Raw genomic sequence first — 23553 nt, 5'->3', positions numbered from 1 at the left:
TTAAAGCTGGATGGGCAGTGAAATCCAGGTGGGGCAATGGTAAATGAAGGAGAATTATATGGCAATGGAGAACTATTCATTTCCAAATTTACTAATATTTGTGGTATTTTTAAGAGTTATTTGGTTAAAAAAGTGTAATTTCACTGGAAATATACTGAAATGCACTTTCAATCTTAATTCTTTTAAGAAAGCTTTTCAATTGTAACTCTGTTTTACACACCATAAGTACAGTGTGTTTCCTCAGGTAACAAAATAATTCTAGCTAAGATGTTGCAGAAATCTCCATATCTATCCAACTTACATTATCAGCAAAACATCTTCCCTACAGAAGGGCAAACAGATACACATTAACAGTACCAGACAGTAAAAGCCCACAGCGCACACGCTGACTTTCCTGAAAACTGGCATGCAAGGAATCACAAAAGTGTCAAACATCATTAAGTTGTATATTTATACCAAACTACTCAATGTATTCCACTTATGAAATAAATACAATAGAGAGCAGTGATATGACCCATATTTTTCCACTTGTTACAGTCAGTAACTGTTTCATTAGATCAGTAATTTGAGGACAATAAATTGTGCACATATACAAGAATTGTGGCTGAGATTTTTAGTGTTAATGGAAGATGTATGGCTAAATCCCCATGCACTGCTTTCAAAATGTCAACCAATATATGTGCATATAATCAGGCACATCTCAACATTAAAGTTGTGTAAAAAGGCAAAGCTAAATAAACTTAATTTACCAAGTACCCTTCAATACCCATTCACAATGCAGTACGGTAAGGATGTCATTACCATGATTCACCATTGTGCCTAGAGATTGGAAGTCATCTTCTATATTTCACTTTTGTAGTAAGTACATTGGAATAGCCACACTAGGTCAGACCAATGGTCCATCTAGCCCCATATTTTGTCTTGATAGGGGCTGGTGCCAGATGATTCAGAGGGAATGAACAGAACAGGGCAATTATTGAATAATCCATTCCCTGTCATCCAGTCCCAGCTTCTGGCACTCAGAGGTTTAGGAACACCAAGAGCGTGGGGTTGCATCGCTGACCATCTTACCTAATAGCCATGGATGGACCTATCCTCCAGGAACTTATCTAATTCTTTTTTTAACCCAATTATACTTTTTTCCTTCTCAACATCCCCCTGGCAATGAGTTCCACAGTTTGACTGTGCATTGTGTGAAGAAGCATTTCCTTATTTTTGTTTTAAATGTGCTGTCTATTATTTTCATTAGGTGACCCATGGTTCTTGCGTTATGTGAAGGGTTAAATAACACTTCCTTATTCACTTTCTCTATATTATTCATGATTTTTATAGACCTCATCATATCCTCCCTTAGTGGCCTCTTTTCTAAACTGAATAGTCCCAATCTTTTTAATCTCTCCTCATATGGAAGTTATTCCACACTCATAATAATTTTTGTTGTCTTTCTCTGTACCTTTTCCAATTCTAATGTATCTTTTTTGAGATGAGGCAACCAGATCTACACATGGTATTCAAGGTGTGGACGATGGATTTATATTATGGCATTATGATATTTTCTGTCATATCATCTATTCCTTTCCTAATGGTTCCTATCATTGTTTGCTTTTTTGATTGCCATTGCACCTTGAGTAAATATTATCAGAGAACTATCCATGATGACGCCCAGATTTCTTTCTTGAGTGGTAACAGCTAATTTAGACCCCATCATTTTGTATGTATAGTTGGGATGATGTTTTCCAATATACATTATTTTGCACTTATCAGCATTTCATTTACCATTTGTTGCCCAGTCATCCAGTTTAATGAGATCCTTTTGTAACTCTCTGCTGTCAGCTTTGGACTTAATTATCTTGAGTAATTTTATGTTATCTGCAAATGTTGCCAATCTCACTGTTCACCCCCTTTTCCAGATCATTTATGAATTCATTGAATAAGTTTTCTTATTTTGCTTTCTGATGTAATGGTCACAGCAATGAGATGTATTTTCAAAATCTGAATTTCCTTGTTTTGAACTAAGAAAATACTTTAAAGAAACAAATTACAGCAATTTATAATTAACAGATTACAGTGCAAGTATTTCACCAAATTCCCCTTTAACCTACTGAAGCCCTCAAGCTCTTTACTAAGGCAAAACAAGTGATGTTTGGATCCTGACTTCTGGACAGGCTTCATTAAAAACAACAGATTTCTGCCATAAAAAATGGTCAGAAAAGGAAAAGGTAATTTGCTGGCTGTGAAGTCACATTTTATTAAAATCATGAGGTGCAAAAAATCTAGACACATGCAGCCATACCAGCAATCTGCCCTCTAAAAAAATGCTTTCATTTTACAAATACCATTTTTGAATCTGAAAAATTGAATATAGCACGGATAAATCTATATCACTCCTGTGGAAAATAACTGGACTTAAACACAGAGTATAAACTGCGAACATAGACAAAAGTATATAGTTGCTGACCTTTAGAGAAATATGTTTCTTTCACATGTTTCATATGTTTCTATAGCAACCTCAATATTCATTGTTTCTCTCCACTTTTCAATCATGAATTATAATGTCAATGTGTTTAATAAAAATTTATATTCCTGAGCCTCCTGGAAGGGTTTATTATCTTACAGGAAAATGACTGTTTATGACATTATTGTATGCAGTGTTATTGTAGCCATGTTGTTCCTGGTATATTAGACACGGTGGGGTGAGAAACTTTTATTGGACCAACTTCTGTTGGTCTCCTTCAGGTCTGGGAAAGGTAACTAGAGTGTCACAGGTAAATACCAGATTGTATTTACTTTGTATTTAGCAGTGACTGACACTCTGAGTACAATTCCCAGACCTGAAGAGCAGCTCTGTGTAAGCTTGACAGCTTGTCTTTCACCCTAACAGAAGAGGGTCCAATAAAAAATATTACCTCACTCACCTTGCCTCTGTTTATGACGTTAGCAGCATGGGATGCCATACTTCAGACTACAAAACAGATTCCATTTGCTTCAACATCAGACACAAAGTGTATTAAAATAGGAGAGGAAGAGGGAGAAGACTGGTTTATATTCTCTGACATTGGCTTCCAATTCAGCTGATATAAAAAGTGATGCCATTAGTTAGCAACTCAGGCAATGCCAAGCTGCATAACAACTTTTATTTTAAAAAAACCAAACCAAACCAAACCAAACCACAGAATTCATAATTTGCAGAAGATAAGCGTACCTCACACGTAAATGTTTGGAATAGGTGCCACCAAAATGAATGCAATTTTCTTGCAAAATAACTGTTTTAGCTCCCTGCATGTAGTGGATTAGAAACCGCCCATAGTTCAGAAAAACATTTCATCCCATTTAGATGGTTTCTGTAATGGGAATTCCAGTTGAAATTTTAGAGCGAAGGAGCATTGCTATTGATCTGGTTCTTCAGCAGAAACCAAGACAAGCCAATTGAATGATTCCAATAGAATTTCCAATACAGTTTAGATATTTGTTGTCAGAGTTGCTATTGACCTACAAGTGTGTCACTTGCAAGACATGCTGTAAAGGTTAATACTGAATAGACCCTAAGGAGGTTTCTTCACACTTCACTAAAAGCAACAACCAATTATTAACAAAACCTAACCTGGGGAAGGGGCTTCTATTGTAATGGCACAATACCTTGCTGGGTTCTCATCCGGGACAGATACAGGAGGCTTGTCAGTCAGCTTCTGTGGAGCAAACTGAGGTGAAGGGGACCTTGATGTCTCCATTCCAGGTTTCTGAAGGTAACGATACTTTGAAGACAATACAGGTTCGGATTTAAGATGTGCTTTCTCTTCTAAGTGCTGACACACATTCTCTGTGGATGCTGTTTGCCGGAGCCCCAGAGGATGAGCGCTCCTTAGTTTTCCACCGAACGCGGCAGGACTCTGAGTGAGAGAGGAGTGACCCGTAATTACCTCACCAGAGCTGAGGGAAATGGACTGAATGGGCTTGCTGGGTACTTCCAGCAGAGATTCTGAAGAGATGCTGAGTGATGTGGAATTGTCCTGGCACCTGTATTTATTATCTCGTTTGGGTGGGGGAGGCCTCTGAGGGACAGGTCCACATTTCTTGTTCAGCAACGTCAGCTCTGTCCACTGACTTTCCCCTCCACTACCTTGTGGAGGAGAGGGGTGGCTCTTGTGCAATGTCTGCGGCTCAGAACAAGTGAGAAGGGGCAAGCTGCAATCTTTGCTTTTCTCATTCACGTTTTCCTGTGAGTATCTGTAATCACTGGGCAATGTCCCGGACCTCCCCCGGCTCTCCTGAGACAAGACAATAGATTCTCTTGTGTGAAGTGGTCTAACAGATGCCTTCCATTTGTGTCCTAAATTTTGGTCCAGCTGAGCTCTTTGTTCTCCTGGGTTATCTTCTGGGAATCCTGTATCAGCTTGCCTAGAAACAGAAGAAAAATCATTAGTCAGTCTTTGTGTTATTACTTCCTCCTGAGTATTGCTACAGAAGTACCAGGAAGCTTGGAGACAGATTATGTCTGCCACATAATATCAACTAACAGCTACAACCTACTTTAAAAAAAAATATATATATATAATATTGTATTTCTAATGTAATGTGATGAGTCAAAGCACAACGTCGATCTAAATTAGGTTATGTTGTGTCATGCAATGTGACATAACCTTGAGTTAACCTGAGGCACTACAATGCACATGGCATATCTGAACATGCAAGAGTATTTTCTTCTATTTTTTGTGTGAATTGAAAGAATGGTTTCTTTGTACAGCCTTCAGCCCTCAATTAAAATAGAAATACATTTCCTACTAAGTAATGAATGCAGTGTCTAACTAAATGCAGATTACCAAACAAGTTCTTCTCTATTATTTTAAAATGGCATACTAGACATTAAAATTCCCAGCCCCTCATTCATATAGCAAAATTAACATAATCATGGGGTTTAAATTTTCGGATATAAATTACTGATGTGAAATGAATGCATACTGACAAAAACATCAAATTCACTGGTTCTGAAAGGGTGGGGAAGAGGGAAAAGGGATATCTTATAGAAACAGAAAATAAAGGCATAATATTTTGGAGCGAGGTCTATTTTAGGCTTAACAAAGAAATCAGACGGAGTCTTTGTCCCTACAGCATGAAGTATTGCTATGGACAACAAGTCCCGTCGCATCTCACACAGATATTTTTCTGTTCTACTCCAAGTCTATATTTCTCTCTGCTTCGTAATCAACATGCTGAAGCAACTCAAGGCTGCTGCCAAGCACAAGAGATATAATTGAGTTGCACTCACCAGAGAAAGACAAATCAGAAAAGAAAGCAAGTAAAGGTACCTCTGAGGCCCAGAAAGAAGGCAGGTTGGTTCTCTGCTTAGGGGAGGCTGGAAAGACACTGTGAGCTTAGAAAAGAAGCTGTAACAGAAAAGTAAATGGCTTCAGATACATTATTTCATTTGTGCTACTGGCAGTTTTCTTATCTGTATTTGGAAATATGACTGGCCAAGTGTAAGAGAGACTACAAGTTTTCTTTTTTTAAAGTTGGATGGTTTAACCAATTAAACACAACAAAATTAAATCTGACATCCACAGTTACATTTTACATTATATAATGTGTGTGTGTGTGTGTGTGTGTATATGATGCCACTTTATCAATCTATTGATCTCAATGATATTCTGCAGTGGAAATCTTCCTCTTCTTATTGACAGTGTTATTTCCACAGGCATTAGAAAATTAGTGCATACTCATATGTGATATCATTTTTAAAAGGCAGCTCAAAAATATGCTTATTTCTATTTAAAGTTCAAAATATCAGAGTTTTTCACCACCTTTCTGCCGATGATTAAAACAGATGGTTGAAAAACCTAATACAGGTAATATAAAGATCATCCACTATTTAAACCGTTTTTTGAGTAAGGGACCAAACCTCCATTTTAGTGTATGGCACATTCAGCGTAGTCCCTTGCGTCAAGTACATCATACTGGAAATTACATTGAAACTATGTTGTGTCACAGCATGAAAACTTGAAAACTGAATCAAGTCATCACTACTGCCTCTGAGTGCTGACTGGAGACGAAGTAGAAAAATTCAAGCTGCGTGGGTGCCATTTCACATTTTGCTCAACAGCTTAAGATGCTGTTTTTACAGGAAGGTCACAGTGGGAGGTAAAACAATGACTCAGTTACCTAAGGTTTGCAATGCTGATAAGTGTTGTACTATAATTTTGTTTCTGTAGTTTACTAAGATGCCTAAAACATCATGTTTCCTTCCTTCTAAGGCTGATAAACGTGAGAGTGTCTGAAACAAATAAAAGACATGATTTCAAGCAAAGAGGTCACCCAAGGTATGACAAATTGGGAATTTTTGGTAATATTTTTATGAAGTCTGTGTGTGCCTCAGTTTCCCCTATATGCTGCATTATTACCATGTCTCTTGGCAGGCTAAGACACCGGTATCAATGGTGCCCAGCTGTCTGGGTCTTAGGTGCAATATCAATGGAGCTCCTGAGAATATAATGGCAGAGCCAACTGCCCAGTCACTGACACCTAGCAAATAATGACCATACCCCCCACCTCTCCACAGCCGAGCAGTATTTCCCCAGTGGGAGAACAAAGGACCAGGAGGTTAAGCGTGGGCTGTGGCAAACAGGCAGGCACATCTGGGAATATGACGAAGCTTGAACAGTGGGGTTCACTACTGCTTGGCTGGGTTCTGAGCTAAACAGAATGGAACCTGCTTTAATCTTCATTCTTCTATGCCAGCCTATGCTGTGTTCCAGATGACTAATAAACCCAGCTGTTTTGACAATGCTGCATGTCACTGCAAATGCTTGGAGAGGTACATAGATGCCTAAAAAGTGTAGAATTCTCCATCAGGGGTCAGTCTCAGTTGGACTCACTGAACAGAACTCACAGTGTGAAGTGGGAATGCTGCAGGCCCAATCTAAAGAGGTACTGCAGCTGGGTGGCTTATCCTGGAGAACAGCGAGACCCCTAAGGGGGTTTGCCACACTGAAAGGGTTCCTCCTAGAGACTGCTCCAATGCTGGTGGCCACAGCACCAATCCTGTGGATCTGTGAACACCAGGTAATCCTAGGGCTTGTCTGCACGATGCTGGCAAAGGGCACTAGAGGGTTGTATAGTCTAGGACAGTTTGGATTAAGAAATAGGTAGAAACTAGGTTTTGGGCCTCAGTATAGAGGGGTATGGGTAATTTAAGTTGTTATTGTAAAAAAGAGAGGTAAGTTGGAGAAAGAGTGTTATGGGAAAGTAAGAGTTATGAAGGACAGGACCCAGGGTTATGTTACCTTTATATTTTGGTTATAACTGGTTTGAGCAAGGTTTTTAATGAGTGTTTTTTAAAATGATGAATGTTATATTAAAATGCTATCTATACTGATAGTATGGGAAGCAGGGTTGCCAACCTTGCATTTTAGATTTTAATGACATGAAGATCTGAAATAGATTTTTTTTTTTTACTGACATGGCAAACTTTTACTGACATCACTAAAAATACCATAAACAATACAATAATGACAAAATGTGTACTCGCTTTACGTTGCTTTTTTGCGGAATTGACAACGTTTCCTCATCTGCCACGTTTTTTCTCGACTCGGCCATTTTCATGAACAAATTACCTATGGTATTATTACAAATATAAATTCTGTGCTAGCGATATTCTGTACACAGGAATTCGGAATTACACAATTGATCAATCGGTTTCTTTGGACATGTGCAATAACAGAAAACTGATAAAGTCCTGGGTCAGTGTAGTTTTATGATACAAGAAGTGATTCTGAATGATGACAATCAATGTCAAAATACAATATGTTTTATTTCTACCCAATTTCACGGACATTTTCATTTATTTACAGATTTATGGACAGTGTTAAAATTGTACATTTTTTTTACTGACTGTCCATACATTTACGGATGGTTAACAACCCTGATGGGAAGGACTCTGGTGCAGATGTTAATTTAAATAAATGGTAAATGTAAACATCCAAATAAGGTGATGGAAATATAATTATGGTAAAGGGTTGTTTAATGCTAATTAGTACTATAATGGAGCATAAAAGGAGTAAATTTTGCTAAATTGCAAGAGAGCTCTGATTAACATTAAAAGGTACTCTTAGGTTTCAGGATGATAAGGCTCTCCTTCATTCAATTGTCAATAGACCGATCACCCATTGATAGACCATTTTGTCTTTGAGTGTGAGTATAACAACAGTATTTATGTAAGTGGCAATTGCATGCCTGTTTGCTTAACTAATCATTTTTCTTTTTAATAAAGTTTGATTGTATCATTCAAAGTATCGCCTAATGGCCCCCTACTAAATATATTTTCTGTAACCAGCCTAGGGTTTTTATGGCACCCTTTTCTTTAACAATTTAATATTAATTGGGAACATTTCAATATAAAGGTTACAAAAGGTTACAGGTGTGCTGGGCTGTGCTCTAACTGCCCCATGTAGACTCTGCTGCTGCGCTCTAACAGGTCCCTACTATCTTAACGTGAAACAGGTGCCTTTTAGACTTCACCAGCAGGGTCTACACCAGGCAATTAAAGCGCAACATGTTTTTAATACTCACACCCTTCAGGTGTGCTTTGCTGTGCCATATAGACAAGTCCCTAGCATTTTTTTTTATCATATGTAAATTTGACCATATGAATGACCATTTTGGTCACCTTTTTCATATGCCATATATTTTAGTGTTGAACTCGCTCTTATTGTAGATCTTTAAATAGAAATGCATGTACATTTTGGTCAGACCTCAGCTAGTGTTAGTCGGTAACTGAGAATCTGGCTCATGCAGTTTTATCACTGAAATGTGCACTATCATGGTTGCTGTGTTGACCTACTTGGATGTCTTATCTGAAAGGTCTTACCTTTCAATATGAAAAGTAAATCAAAAGGACCTTCAAAGTAAGTCCTTCCCACATGGTTCTGATTACTCAAAAGATTGTGCCAGCCAGCACTGATGAAGTAAACCAGTTTTTAGGACTACTGTAGCAACCTTGACAGTGTCTTGTAGGGTGACCATATAGCAAGTGCGAAAAATTGGGACGGGGATAGGGAGCAATAGGTGTCTCTATAAGAGAAAAAAACCCGAATATTGGGACTGTTCCTATAAAATCAGGACAGCTGATCACCCGCAAACTGTCTCGTGAAGTGTTCTATCACATAAATAAAAAGATTCTAATTGGGGGGAAAAAAGCCCATGAAACAAGTATAGTTTATGAAAATTCTTTGCAAATATAAAACGGTAAAATGAGTTCCTTGTGCGGTTGAATATTGTTGAGTGGACAGCACCATAACTGCTGTTAAGGTTTTGAGAGCACTTCCTCTATAATCCCAGCTTTTCAATGATATGTTAAAAACTATTCTGGGCTCAAACGTGATCAATAAAATCAATTTTTGTTTTTGTGCAATTAAAAATTAAGGTAATGTTTTAAACTCAAATATTGAACCAAAAAAGGTGATCAGGCTTGGGTGTCATACTCAAAAAGGGCATTTTAGAAGTTTTTTGTCCATATTATGAATCTATAATGCACTTAGCACAAAAGTATTTCTGAAAATAGTTTGTACATGTAGGTGAAGTGCCTTTTATACAATGATTTTTAGTTTCTAAACTTTAAATATATGGCACTTGTCTGTAACAGTTGTGAAGGAGACATTCTGGCTTATATATACAATGATATCTTTCTTACAATCAAATGAGAAATCTCTCTCTGTCTTGGTTTATTTTAGTATGTAAAATGTAAGCAGCCCATTTTACTAGAAGACACTTAAAATTGACAAAACACCAAAAGATTCAGGGCGTGATTCTCATTTATACTAAGGCCATTTCACATCACCCCAGGCAGGGCAGAAGACATAAGAATGGCTATATCGGGTCAGATCAATGGTCCATCTAGCCCAGTGTGCTGTCTTCCAATAGTGGCCAATCCCAGATGCTTCAGAGGGAATGAAAAGAACAAAGGGCAATTTCGAGGTGCCATGAAGTGGGAATAAATTATATTCTAAAAACAAATTTATATATACTTATTCTATTTTAAGGACTCTTTCCACTACTAGAGTGGAATGGCCTTGAGGTAAATGAGAATCACACCCTCAGAATTAAGAGCCTGATGCAATGACCCTTATTCACATTCGGTCAGATCTCACAACACTGACTTAGACAATCTGTTTCCCTGCTGAGTTCAGTGTGAGTGGGGCTGAGCTTTTAAATAGTCCCATTTACTTTAATGGAAATATTTAATGGAAATAATAGGGCTGCAGGATTAGGCCCTAAGTACTGAATATGGATGTTTGTCAAAAGTAAAAACAATTGCTCCTAATCTAGGTAACGGATGTACAGATTGATTTTTTTTCTACTCACTTGTGATGCCAGAAAGTCCTTTAAGCTCCCTGATCTATTTGTATTAAAATAGGTCATAACATACTACATAATGGCAGTAGCTGGGTACACAGAAAGATCACAGCATAAAAGGGTCCAAAGAGGTGAATTACATGCACTGCTGCAGCCAGTTTGCAAAATCTATATTGAACCTGACATGCAAATCAGAACTGTGTTTGCAGGCAAAAATGAACAGGACAGAATGGACTACTAAGCTGACGTTCTCACATCCAAAAAAACATTTGTGTTTTAGAATGCCTGATGAGATGTTCTTAACAATCCTTTGAAATGAATTAGACTGTCATCAATGAAAGCTGAGATAAATAGTACTGTCATCCTCCAAAATAAAATAAAAAATATTAAAAATGTCACAGCATAGATGACTTTAAGGGATGCTGTGTTTCCAACTGGTGGGGTAAAATTGAATGGGATTGCATATGTGCCTTCATACAAAGCTTCTGTGAAAGTAAACAAACATTTTACCGTGGCACACAAGATGGTTTGGGGTTACAAAGATAGTTACATTCAGGACAGAGGATAATTTACATTCAGGGTGGGTGGGTTCTCATGCAAAACATGCTAATCACGTTACCCTGAAGAGATTTGATCTTACTGTTCAGAAAGGAAGAAAAGAAAGAAAGCTTCAAGCACCAGAAGAACCCTGTGGCAAGAACCTGCAAAGTGTTACATTAGTGTAAGTACCAAGTAGTCCATTAAAAAGAGGCTGTTTTAAAACTTGAATTGCTCTGTAGAAAGATACACACAAAATATGGAGTTTAGAATGATATACTGCAAAGATCAGGTGCACAGAAACTTGCAAAGGAAACTGTAACCGTCATTGGAAAATTCATCTTTTGTAAATAGAAAACAACCTTATCATAAAGTGAGGTTAAATTAAATATTTCAGCTTCCATGTGGCACAATGGGAGACATGACAGATTTTTTAATCTTTTGATAGCATGACTGTAAAGTCATTGCTTATTTACTTCCTCATGCACAACAAAATCTATTTAACCATTGTACACTTTAATGGCATTGGCAAAAATAAAATCCCAAGCATTTCAGCTACATAAATTTTCAAAGAGAAAAGAATTGACACAGTTCTAATATTACCAGCTGAAATAAATTTTATACGTACAAGTGACATCCATAAATTTGCCTCCATTTAGGTCAATGATCCATGGTCACCTTATTTATCCATCATCAATCACCATCATCAAAAGCTTCATATACCAGATCATCTTCATACCTGAGAGATGCAGTTGTGAAGGATAGTTGCTAATTCTAGATAACCCTTGATTTAATAGGTAACTGTTGGCAGCAAGTTCTCCATAAAGGTTCTGGGTCTCTAAAATGTGTCATGGTCAGATGTGCTGGCTTTGCAAGACCATTTGTTTTACTTGGCTTTTTGTGAGAGGGGAGGGTAGATTGACATACAGACTGAAGCATGAGGGTGCTGGTGTTTGGTAAGTACTCCAACTTGGTAGGACGGTTGAGCCGATTGTACTGCATTTCCATTTTGTAATTCTAACTAACTGGCAGGGCATTCATAGCCTGGGTACGGGTGCTTTCCACTTATTCTACATTGAAAGAAAATAAACCAAATCAAGTATTGCAGCAATAACCTCCTGACCTAGAAAGGAAAGAAGAGGATTCCTCTGGAAGCAATCCCTTCCAGGTATAACGGACCATGTCTAAATCCTTACGTAGCACTGGACTCAGTTACTTAAGACATAACTCCTTTTTCATATCTCATCTTAACAGATGAAGTCTGTGGAGTCATCTCAGCAGTCAGTGCCAGGGACTCTGCTTTCAATGGTGACTGGCAGAACATTCTTAGAGTACCTCTGGATCTTGCTTTTCTTGATTGTCCCTCAAAGCCTGAATAAGAAGTTGGTTCACAGATTCATAAATTTCAAAGCCAAAAGGGACCATTATGATCATCTAGTGAGTCTGACCTCCTGTACAGAACAGGCTATAGAACTTCCCCAGAATAGTTTCTAGAGCAGATCATTTAGAAAAACATCCAATATTGATTTAAAATGTATCAGTGATGGTGAATCCACCACGACCCTTGGTTCAATTAAACTTTTGGTTCAACACTGATTTTGTTTCTATTCTGGTTACTTTAGGAGTAGTTGGATGCCTTAGGCCAGGTTTAGAAGTACTTTTAAATATCTGTTATACTGTGCTTGGGGACTATGTAAAATTCACCACACTGGAGATGGAGATGTGTCTTGAGAACAGTAGGAATTAACCTCTGGGCACATTTGCACATTTTAATTGCGATTTAAAAGTTGACTAGTTCCAACTGTGTAAAAAATATATATTCTGATCAGAGTGGCAGACAGAAACAGGAGACCTGTGTGCACTCGGAGCAGATAGTACTGGCCTAATTTATCTCTGTTAAGAGGTTCACAGGTGAGTAAAATGCATGCCTGGGACTAAGCCATTTTTGTAGAAGTCTCCTACTGGAGTCCATGGGCAATCACCAGAATGGATCATTCTGCAGTGCATGAGATGGCTAATTGTAGCATGTCTGAGGTATATGACAAAACCCATTCCCCTTTATTTTCCCTCAGTATCCACCTGCTTTCTCTTGTTTTACATTTAGGCCTCATCTAGACTATTGCTGACACGTGAGATGTTCAGTTGAGTTAGCTATCTCAGCCAGTGAAAGTCATCAGTTTAGCATGTTGTAAGCTACAATTTCTTTGTCTTGACTTGAGTTATAGAAGGTGTTTTTTAGCTCAAGCTAGATAACGATCTAATATCACACCTTTAAACCCTAGTCTAGATATGGCTTTAGTTAAAATGTGTTAGATGGGTATATTTTTAAAATATACCCTTTATCCTAGGCTTGCCTATAATTGGATGTTTTACCGGTTACACAGGGATCGTTATATAGGTTTTAACCCACCCAATGTATACAATCTCATTCCAGTATCAAACTGCCTTTCTTTGGTTTAGCTTAAATCCCCTTCCAAAGTGACATAAGCTAAAAACTGGGGGGGGAGGGGGGGGGCGGGCGGCCGCCAATCTGATTATCCTAATAAAAGTATCCACAGGTGGAATTATACTGGGATAATTACAGCAATTTAAATTCCTACCTTAGGTTATATTGAAAAAAATCTTTCCCATGTAAGCAAGGCTATAGTCTAAACAGTTTTAGGCTTAGTCCACTCATAAAACGTAGGCTGACCTAGCTACATTGCTCAGGGCTGTGAAAAATGTTGTGACCAGAGCACCATAGTAAAGCTTGATCTTACCCCATGTGTAGCTGCCGCCAGGTCAACGGAAAAAGTCTTCTATTGACCTAGCAACTGACTCCTGGGGTGGTGGATTACCTACATCAATGGATAAACCTTTTCTGCTGGTTTAGGAAGCATCTGCACTATGGCACTACAATGTAGTTTAGTCATACCCCTTAGACTGTAAGCTCTTAGGGCAGGAACCATCTTCTTGGTGTATGCTTGCACTTGCACAGTGCCTAGCATAATGGGGCCAATAGTTGCTACTGCAACACAAATAACTAAAAATATAAAAAGCAGCATCTTTCCTTGTTCCCACCCAGCGAAGTTCTGATTACGACTAGCTTTACAGTTGCTGACTCTAAAGTATATTCTAGAGCCAAATGACGAAATACATGCACAGGATATGGCCTGATCCTATGGTTACTTTAACAAGAGCTTTTCCCCTGTATAACAGCAGCCTCAGGTCGTGGGGGAGTTTCAGATGGAGGAGAGTATATACACAGAACCACAAAACCTTCTCAGATAAAGGAAAACTTGAGACATTTGCATAATAGAGAGTGAAAAATTAGGAACAAGCTTCCAAAGCATTGTTGATTAGGGGAGGACTGTCAGTCTATTTGCTCTACCCAAGGCACAAAGCAGAAAATACAATTTGACCCAGTTCACCAGATGAGGAGCCAAACCCAAAGCAGTGCAGACATTACAAATTTCTTTTTCCAAATGCTCTTCTTTCTCTGGTGGATCATGACTAGTAGGCTTTGGAGAAGACGTGTATTTTAAAGGAGAGATCAAATGAACTGGGAACTCTTTTGGAGGTCAAATTGGGGCAGGGAATTCCAAGCATAAAGGCAGCACAGAAGAATACATGTGGCTGGAGCAGGATACAAAGGCAGCACTTCCCAAGGTGGTTTGAGAGGAATACAGCTGTGGGAGGGAGAGTTAAAAGGAAGTGAGAGCAGTAGTAAAGATGCGGTAGAGCTCTGACAGTGAGGATGAGAAACATAGTTAAATGTGGAAGGTGAGAGGGAGGCATTGAAGACAATGGCATGGTCAGAGTGAAGAGAGAGGAAGGGGTTTTTTGCATTTGATAGATGCAATGGGTGGAGAATAAATTACTGGGAGGCTAGAAAGAAAGATGCCACAGAAATTAGGGCCAGAATTTCATCACCTTTCCCCCTCCTATAAAAAGCTTGCTGCCAGGTGATAATAAATCTTTAGTGATAAACACATTAATCCTGAAGCTAACATGGCCCTGTATTTGTGTTGCAGTAAATCTTATTTTAAAAATATTTTGCTGTTACAGATTTCTCTAACATTATGGAGATAATTGCTCTCTCCGTGCCAGAGCCCTTGACTGGATACCACTTGGTGGAAGATGGAAACACTGGGTCATAAGACAGGAGAACATCTATGCTAATAATCAGCCCTGCCCCCAACATCTCCTTACAGCACACAATTTGATTTGTGCCCTAAAAAAAGTACAGATCCCAAAGTCTGGACTGTAGGAGAGGCTTCCAGTAATAACCTTAAGTGCGCCCATCAGACTTGACTCAGTAACAATGTTTTGCAGAGAATGGATCAGAGGATGTAGCAGGCTCCTTCTGCAGCAATGCTAACATTTTTGCTGCTGGATCACTCCCCTAATACTTTTGTTTTGCTCTGCCACAGCTGGCAGGTGATTTTCTGTTAAACATTAACAGCCAACTGGCATATTCTGAAGTAGTTAATTATCACATTTGACCCTAAAGAACAACAGTCAGTGTAATAATCTGGAGAAGGGCAGGGAGAATTTGAGATTTGACAAGAAATCACTAAAAACACAAGTGGCACAGTGCTTTCCTTCATAAGTATCTTCTTTTCCTCTCTCTCTGTACATTTTAACAAGAAAACTAAAGTGGAATTAGGGATTTCGTTTTGTTTTTAACAATTCAGCCACTGAATTCTCCTACAATTGCTGTCTTGTTTTATAATTATTCCATAAATCTTTAAACACATTGAGGTCAAAATATTAGTAACAGCAGCTATATTCAGTCTCAAAACAACTGCTGTATTTCATTCCAGATTCATTCCATTCCATGCCAAAATACCAGGACTTGCACGTTTTATTCAAAGATCCATTATACAACTTCTCATCAGTTATGTGCGTAAGTACATCGCTGAGCTGGGATGCAGAAGAACTTAGCCAATGCCTCATTCTTTAAAGAGTCTGTCTATATAGGAACTAGAGCTGTGATTTCCAGCTTGGGTACAAATCAAGCCAACACACTGAAACAAGTCGCGTAATTGTGACTGCGTGGGGAGTGGGAGGGACTAGCCGCCCTGAATAGGTACCTAGGATTTCAGACAGAACTCAGGGAGACTAGCCCGTCCTACCTGCCATGCAGCTGCAGCTATACTGCTACTTTAAGCATGCTAGCTGAACAAGATCTAGTGTGGGTACATCTACCTGAGTTGGAAATCACACCTCCAGCCCCCAGGCAGACACCCGAAATGGAGTAGAAGACCCAGCTATAAAATCTAACTAGTTATTCTTCATGCTAAAAATATTTTTCAAATATTCTTCTAGGCTATTCCCGCCATTTATCCACAATCCCCTACCCATCATCTATTTTTTCCTAGCTCAGTGCCTTACTTCCACTAGTAATGGTGCACAAAGAGCTGTTTCCAGAACATAAAGCACCAGTGAATCCTAAAAGTGACAGCCCCATAGAGCAGCAGAGTTAGCTGTCCAAATGCTATTATCTAACTACACATTTCTCTGTGTATTCATCCAAAGATTTTAATACACATTTGGAACTATTACAGTTTATTATGTAAATCACTTCACTGTGTATTTTTTAACTGCTCCCTCCCCCAGGATCTGAGAGCTTCTAACAGCTCCTTTGGTGCCTAAAAGTGGTACCACCTTGCTCGGCACTCTTATGAAATAATAATAATGATCCAAACAAATCAGTAACAGCATCAGATGTGGTGTAGTTGCCTTTTAAAATCTCAAAATGTCGGCTATTAAAAATGCAACTGGGTCATATTATGGGCTAAGCATTACCTCTATTTACCTCTCAAACTGGTTATTGTCATACAAGTGAATATAAAGCAGCAGCTTTTAATTCACCCCTGCTGCATCCTATACATATTTAAAGTCATATTTGCGCTTTGCACAACCAGAACAGCTATGGGAGTCAGCTGTTCTGCTGTCACTTTTACTTGTATTGAAATAGTACCCAGAGTCCCCAGTCAAAGACCAGAGCCTCATTGTGCTAGGCATTGTACACACAATGAAAAAGATAGCTTCGACCCAAAGGGCTTGCAATACAGTATAAGAATAAGACAAGCCACCAGTGAGATAGTTATGGTTAGTGTAATAAGCAGTTGACCAGATGCCTCACTTAGAGAATTGTAAATGAAGTGCTAAATAGCAGGACAAACTGCCGGGCCAAATCCTCCTATCCTCTATTCCACGCTGTGCGTTAAGTTTCTCTCAGTTACACCAGTGACACTTCAATGAAATCAACTGGAGTGACCTGTTTAACTGAAACCAGAATACAACCCAATGAGGTTGCCCATGTGTAACTGAAAGAAGCAATGGGCCTGCAGAATCTTTTACCAAAGAAGATGCAGAAGCCAGAAGACCTGGGAACTGAAAGTCAAGCAGGGTTCGGAGTTTGCAGGACTGGCAATTAAAAAGACCACCTTATTAATTATAAATAGAACATGTGTTAAAGAAATCATTGAGATAAAATCAATACGGAATCCCATCATACTGTTTTTGCAGTCACTTTCAGAGTAGAACTGCTCTTGAAGCCATTTCTGAGTTACTCAAACGCAAATGATCAACTGTATTCAGATACCAACCCCTTCCCCTCTCACAATTCTGTAGCCGTTCTTGTGTCTTACTTTACCATCCCAATGCTGGACGCTCTGAACTGCAACTTCTATTCTTTCAAATCAGTTATTGTACAACACAGCTAGAAGAGTTCCCAAAACAACAAAAGGCATCCCCTCTGCATATTGCTTCCAAAACACACCCATGCCAGAGGAGTAAGATAGAACTATTTTATTTTCAGACAAACCATTTAATTTAAAATACTCAAATATACGTGTTTGAATATGAGGTCACCAGAAGCCAACAAATAAACACCAAGGGAAGATGGCCTTTTTTCTCTAGGAGGCAAAATTTCATAGGAAACCTGTCATTCCTGAAAATAGGGTATCTGTAATGTGAAGGATGCATAACTTTCACCATTCAAGTGAGGGCCAAGGACACGACTGAATTTCTGTAGAAATCAATGAGAGTCTTCCCAACTCATTGAATCAGATCCCAAGCTGTGAAATCTCACACAATGAACTGTGAACCAGATGAAAAGAATTAAGGAGAAAGAAAAGGTGGATTATAAGAAAATGTATGCACATATGTAAATCATGGCAATCAGAAAAGGTATTTGATATTGTTCATGTCACTTAACTGAGATTTTTTCAAAAACTGGTGTGTGTATATATACACACAGATATTAGAAGTAGAGCTGGTGGAATTGCCTGACACTTCTCATCATAACACTGTATTTTCAATTCCTTGTAACTTTGTCAAACTTTAACTGTCTGAAATTTTTCATGCTGGGTGTATGCCGCAGCTTGAATGTGTGTGTGTGTGTGTGTGTGTGTGTGTGTGTGTGTGGGGGGGGGGGGGGGGGGGGGGGATGATTTCCTTCAAAATAGTTTGGCCATTTCTCAAAAGGAGGCCAATGAAAAATACGCTGTTTTGTCCATGTTATAAAAATTTGGGCAACCTTTTCTTTGAGAAGCTCTAATATCCCTATGCTTTGGAGCAAGGACTTGAAATTTGTCCAGGCGGAGAGAGGGGGGAAGAGGAGACAGATGCTTTGTGTTGTGCCTTTTGCTGTCCCTGTGAAAATCCACCCAAATTATAAGACTTTGGAGGAAAAAACCCTGCAGTTTCAATGTATTGAGTTTGCTAGAGTTTGGCACAAACTCTCCTAAGATTCTGTCTGCACTGAGCACCCTACACTGCTAGCTGTAACTCTGGAGTGCTGTGGGCTATGCCAGAGTAGGAACTGGAACTGAGAGCAGGGAGGCTGTCTCTCCTGTGCTCTTAACGACATCCTTGCTATTGCCCAGGAAGTGTGGAGGAGTAAGCCACCCAATTCAAATGCAGAGGGAACAAAATCTAGGACTGTGTGCACACATGGCTTAGGAGGAGGAAGGAGGAACACATGATTGCAGACTGGCTATGGTTGTGGGGACGAAATGAAACTATGACTGGGAGTTGGGGTGGAGGAGAAACTGGGGGTGGGAGCCAAAGGTAGGGGACACTGGGAGATGAGGGGAGGAGGATCCATAGATTTTAAGGTCAGAGTTTTCTATGTTGGGTGCCTGCCTCATGATGATTATTTGAGGAGGCAGTTCTTGGTACACAGCACATTAATTGCTGCAGAAGCAACAGAGCTATTAGTAATGCTGACCTGAAGTCATGGATGGCAAGGTACAACACAGGCTACTGAAACAAGTGATCTTAAAAACTCACTTAAGTTACTGGCAAACCAAATGTTAAAAAGGAAGAGAATAAGGAGAACTAATATTTTGAAGAAAAAAAATTCGCTATCCTCAATAGGCTACAGCCACAGAACGGGGGACACAGAAAATAACCAGGATACTTGCAGAAATACAACAACAGCCTGTTTTGTTACATTATAACTGATATCCCATCTAAGGTATCTTATGTTTTCCACAGCCAGGCAAAATGTCTGTTAGCTAGCATACTACTAAAGAGCCAAGAGGCAGATGATGTTATCCGTGCAGTCAATCAGAATGAATCCAATAGCAATTCTGTATTTAATGTGACTGAAAAAGGTCACTCCAGCTTCATAACCCTTACATAAATATGACTGTTTATCAGTATGATATATGGGAATGATTATTTTTAGTCCATCTGCTTCATTAAAATCTCTCATATGTGCCCCACTTACATGCTAATATGAATGAAAATTGTTTCTGACCCTGTATATTTTTATTTTAACAATGTCACCTCTCTCCACACAAAAATAAGAGCTTTGATTTATTTCCAACAGATCCAATCTCATTCTGCAAGAAGCCATCAAATATACATTGACAGAATACAGGCCAGTCAATCATGGTCAACTGTAAACAGCACAAAACATATTTTTGAAGGAAAATCAAATTTGATTAAAATACATTTCCAGCAATACTGTAGGAGTGGGAGAGACATTATTCTCCTTTACTCCCTTAGGAAAAAAAATCCCTCCTCCTTCTGCCATTATGCTGCACATTAAATCAATGACAAAATAAATTTTTATGGACAATTTCTCACTTGCTTTTTCAATTTCCCATCTTTCTTCATATGCAGTCAGTGGCATGCATAGTTTCAAAATGACTTCTTCTCACAGGAGTCAGCCAGTTAATATGTACTGTACTTAATCACCGAATTCAATTTCAGCAGAAAATCCTAACAATGTAAAAAGATCCCTTGTGTTACATAATGGCAACCATTGCAGGAACAAAAGAAACATTACCTAACACTGCCAGCAAGGAAATCTCATTCATGGAAAAAAGGCTGGATCCAAAATCACTTAGAATTTGTTCTTTTTAATAAAAGTTATCAGGAAAAAACAAACTAGAACTAAAAATCAAGGCATAGTATGCTGGAATGTGACCTTTTTTTTAAATAGCTGCAGCTAGGCAGGATTCTATATCAGATCGGATTAGAAGACAGAAAAAGGCAACATACTTAGTTAATTATACCTATTTCACCTGGGCTTCTCAAACAAGGACTGCAGTGAACCCCTTGGAGCTCATCTCTAAAGGATTCACAGATAGCTGTTCATCAATTAGCATGCACACCCACGTTTCATTATCAATTTTTCTACTCAGACCCGGCTGTTTACTCACCGCTTTCTTCCAATAGTCAACATCCAATTCCAAGCTCCAAGCCCATACCTGCTGCTTTGGAAAGGGTCTTCATCTGAACCTGTGCTCACAATAACAATCTTGCCAAGAAACCAGAAATACAAGAACCTATCTTACAAAATACAACAGTGAAGAACACCGAGGCTGGCAGTCACGTAGTGAGGATAACAGCACTGAAGATTTCAGCCCAGAAAACAAACATTTTTGAAAGGCACTGCCTTCTAATTCCAGTGTGCATTATGCCAATTGTGAAAACAAAAGCTGCTAAAAACAGCCTGCGCACAAGCGCGCGCGCACACACACACAGAGCATGTAGCTGGAATTTTCCCCCCTAAACCTCAAGGACTAGAAAAAACATATATACATTATAAAAAAACCAATTCTATATCATGCACTGCCTCACTTGCAATTTGTAACTGTAGCTACTGCAGACAGGGATGGGCAAACACAGCTTGTGCTTAAAGACTGGAGAACAAAAGAATTACTGTATGAATGACTACTGCAAAGATCAGTTAAGAACCAACAGACGATAACTGAAGTTAATGCACACATTTATTATTCTAGCACTTTAAATAAAGGCAAACCTTACCAGGATTTATAGATGTTTGCTTCTATTCTCACTGGATACATGAGCTTTGCATCCTTGCAAATACCCCAGCCAGTTCAAACACATACAGAACAGATTCTGTCTCAACCTCTGTATCTCATTTACTGTAATACAGAGGATTTTCAAAGCCATGCCTCACAACAGCTGGCTTGTTTTTGCCTGCTTCCATATGACTGACAAGTTCATACAAGCTCTGTCAACTTTAACCTTGATGACTGAAGGCTTGGTTTGTATTATATGTTACATCATCAAAAACTTCTGACTTCAAGGAGAAAAGTTCACAGACTTCAAAGTTTAATTTTTTTTGTTTTGTTTTTGTTAAAAAAAAGCTTTTAATGTTTCGTTTTGTATTTAAAACAAGAAAATTATGTCCTGACTTCACCAACAATTATTTTATAAGGTTTAAATAATCATATATAAACTAATCAATCAATCAATCACATGGCTTGCCTTCACAACCATAAATAAATGATCATGTTAATTAATTAGGTATATAATAATAAGTATTTTCATTAAAAGCCCTCCATCCTGAAAAAACAATTGTGTGTACATACATACTTATAAAGAGGATTCTGCATAAAGATAGAACTAAATGATACACACACACACACACACATGCTCTAAACCACTCTCACTCCACAAACTCCTATGATCTAATGAGATCATGACTATCACAAGAGTGAAGCGTGAGTTGTCTATAGTGTGGCCAGAAGCATGCATTACATCCTCCCCACAGTTTCCCTAGGTTTTACATATTTAAAGACTATCAATATTTTTAAAAGGAAAATGCTCTTAATAAAATCACTCTACACTGGCAGTTAGATACGCTGAGCCCTGCAGTCTGATACCTCTATGACAGGCACCTTAAAAATAGCAGACAGATTAAATAGGGGAGCTATTCTGTATGTTTATTTTTTATAAAATTATGTTTCTTAAAGGAACAGGAAAAAAATCTGAATTTTTTGCTGACTTTTATAGACCAAAATTTTCAGTTTCCATTTAAGTACACAATGCCCATCATTAGGAGATTTTGACATCAGACACAACTCATTCAATCCTTAGTTAGTTTACACAATGCAGTTTAATTGATTAATAGGCTATAAGAAATCTGGTTGTCTCACACTCAACATCTAAGATCATTGCTATGATATTTGACTGTTTAAGAGCTTCTTATAACTCAAATTTGCTGCATAGTAGTCTCTTCCTTTCTTCCCACCACAGTGCATGCTGATGTAAACCACAATACGTGTTCCCAAGAGCCTACGTAATGAAAGTCTGAAACATTCCATGGGACAGCTCCCAGCATGGCAGTACAGTAAGAGTGGGTAGTTGAATCTCCTCTTTATTTAGTGTATTCAAAACGCATGAACTGCTATACTGGAACAGACAAATAGACCAGCTAGTTTGATCTAATTCAGAAGAGAGAAAAAAATCCCTACAATATGCCCATTCCCTTTAATTGGAGTTGAGTCAGGACTGAAGTGCTGATACTATATTTAACAACTCTTAAATTTCAAAAAGCAAACAACAACAAAAAGCCCTAAAACCTGATCTAACACTGCCTCCATTTTTGTAATATGTAGTTTTTTGTAGACAATGTAATAACAAATTGAGGGGAAGATGCATGCAGAATGTTCTCAGAATTTAAATAAAAATCTAGGACCGTGAACCTCTCACTTGTAGGCGGTATAACTGTGAGAATAAACTACTAAATGTATGCTTTTCTTTTGAGGCAGGCTGAGTTGAGCTTTGCGTGCACGTGTGCACACATACCAACACTCTCTCTAGGCCAGATTTTAAAAGACAATCTTTTTATGTCAGCACTCTGTAGGTGCAAGTAACACCCCTTGGACATCAAGAACTATGCCTGTTTAAAATAGACAGAGATTTCAAAGGGGATATTAAAAGTGTAGCAAGTATTTGCTCACATCAGACTGCAAACAAAGAAAACGGAGGCCAGTTCTGAAAAAAATAAGACCCTTCATTATGTGTATAGACAGCTATGAAACACAGACACTACATGCAATTTCATAGGTTGTAATGATACCTAGAAATGGCCCATTGCTCCCTGCTCTTACAAACAAAAAGAAGAGCATAAATACTACAATTCAGAACACAGTTCTAGTTTTTCCATAGATGGTACTCAGCAACTTAATTAAATATATCAATACATGATAGTTCAAATAAAAAATGAAGCCAAATCCACAAAGTGGTTGAAAATTTCTTGGTAGATTATAAACATCTTCATGAAAACAACATAAATAAATCATTTCAATTCTGGGCTGAAAATGCACAATACATAATAAAATGGAAAAAGAAAAAACAAGCAAGATGACTGGCTAGTCAGCCATCCAAACCCTGTTATTTCACTTTAAAGATTGTGGG

The 23553-nt window shown here is 38.4% G+C and overlaps 1 protein-coding gene across 4 annotated transcripts in view; it reads right to left on the bottom strand.

Moving 5' to 3' along the window:
• Positions 1–23553, bottom strand: part of SHROOM2 (shroom family member 2) — a 180439-nt gene that overhangs the window by 22216 nt on the left and 134670 nt on the right. For 3 of the 4 annotated variants that reach the window (XM_067553010.1, XM_067553007.1, XM_067553008.1), the window contains 2 exons: positions 5304–5381; positions 3637–4395 (listed from right to left, as the gene is read on the bottom strand). In XM_067553010.1, the coding sequence (XP_067409111.1) occupies positions 3637–4395; positions 5304–5381 (837 nt within the window). The remainder of the gene's footprint in view (positions 1–3636; positions 4396–5303; positions 5382–23553) is intronic. The other variant, XM_067553009.1, reaches the window with a different exon arrangement.

Source organism: Emydura macquarii, unplaced genomic scaffold (genome assembly GCF_026122565.2).
Source record: "Emydura macquarii macquarii isolate MOO-44397 ecotype Brisbane River unplaced genomic scaffold, CSIRO-AGI_Emac_v2 contig_1424, whole genome shotgun sequence".
NCBI classification, from domain to species: domain Eukaryota; kingdom Metazoa; phylum Chordata; order Testudines; family Chelidae; genus Emydura; species Emydura macquarii.
The sequence above is the reverse complement of the archived record's forward strand: the minus strand, read 5'-3'. Positions and strand labels throughout refer to the sequence as shown.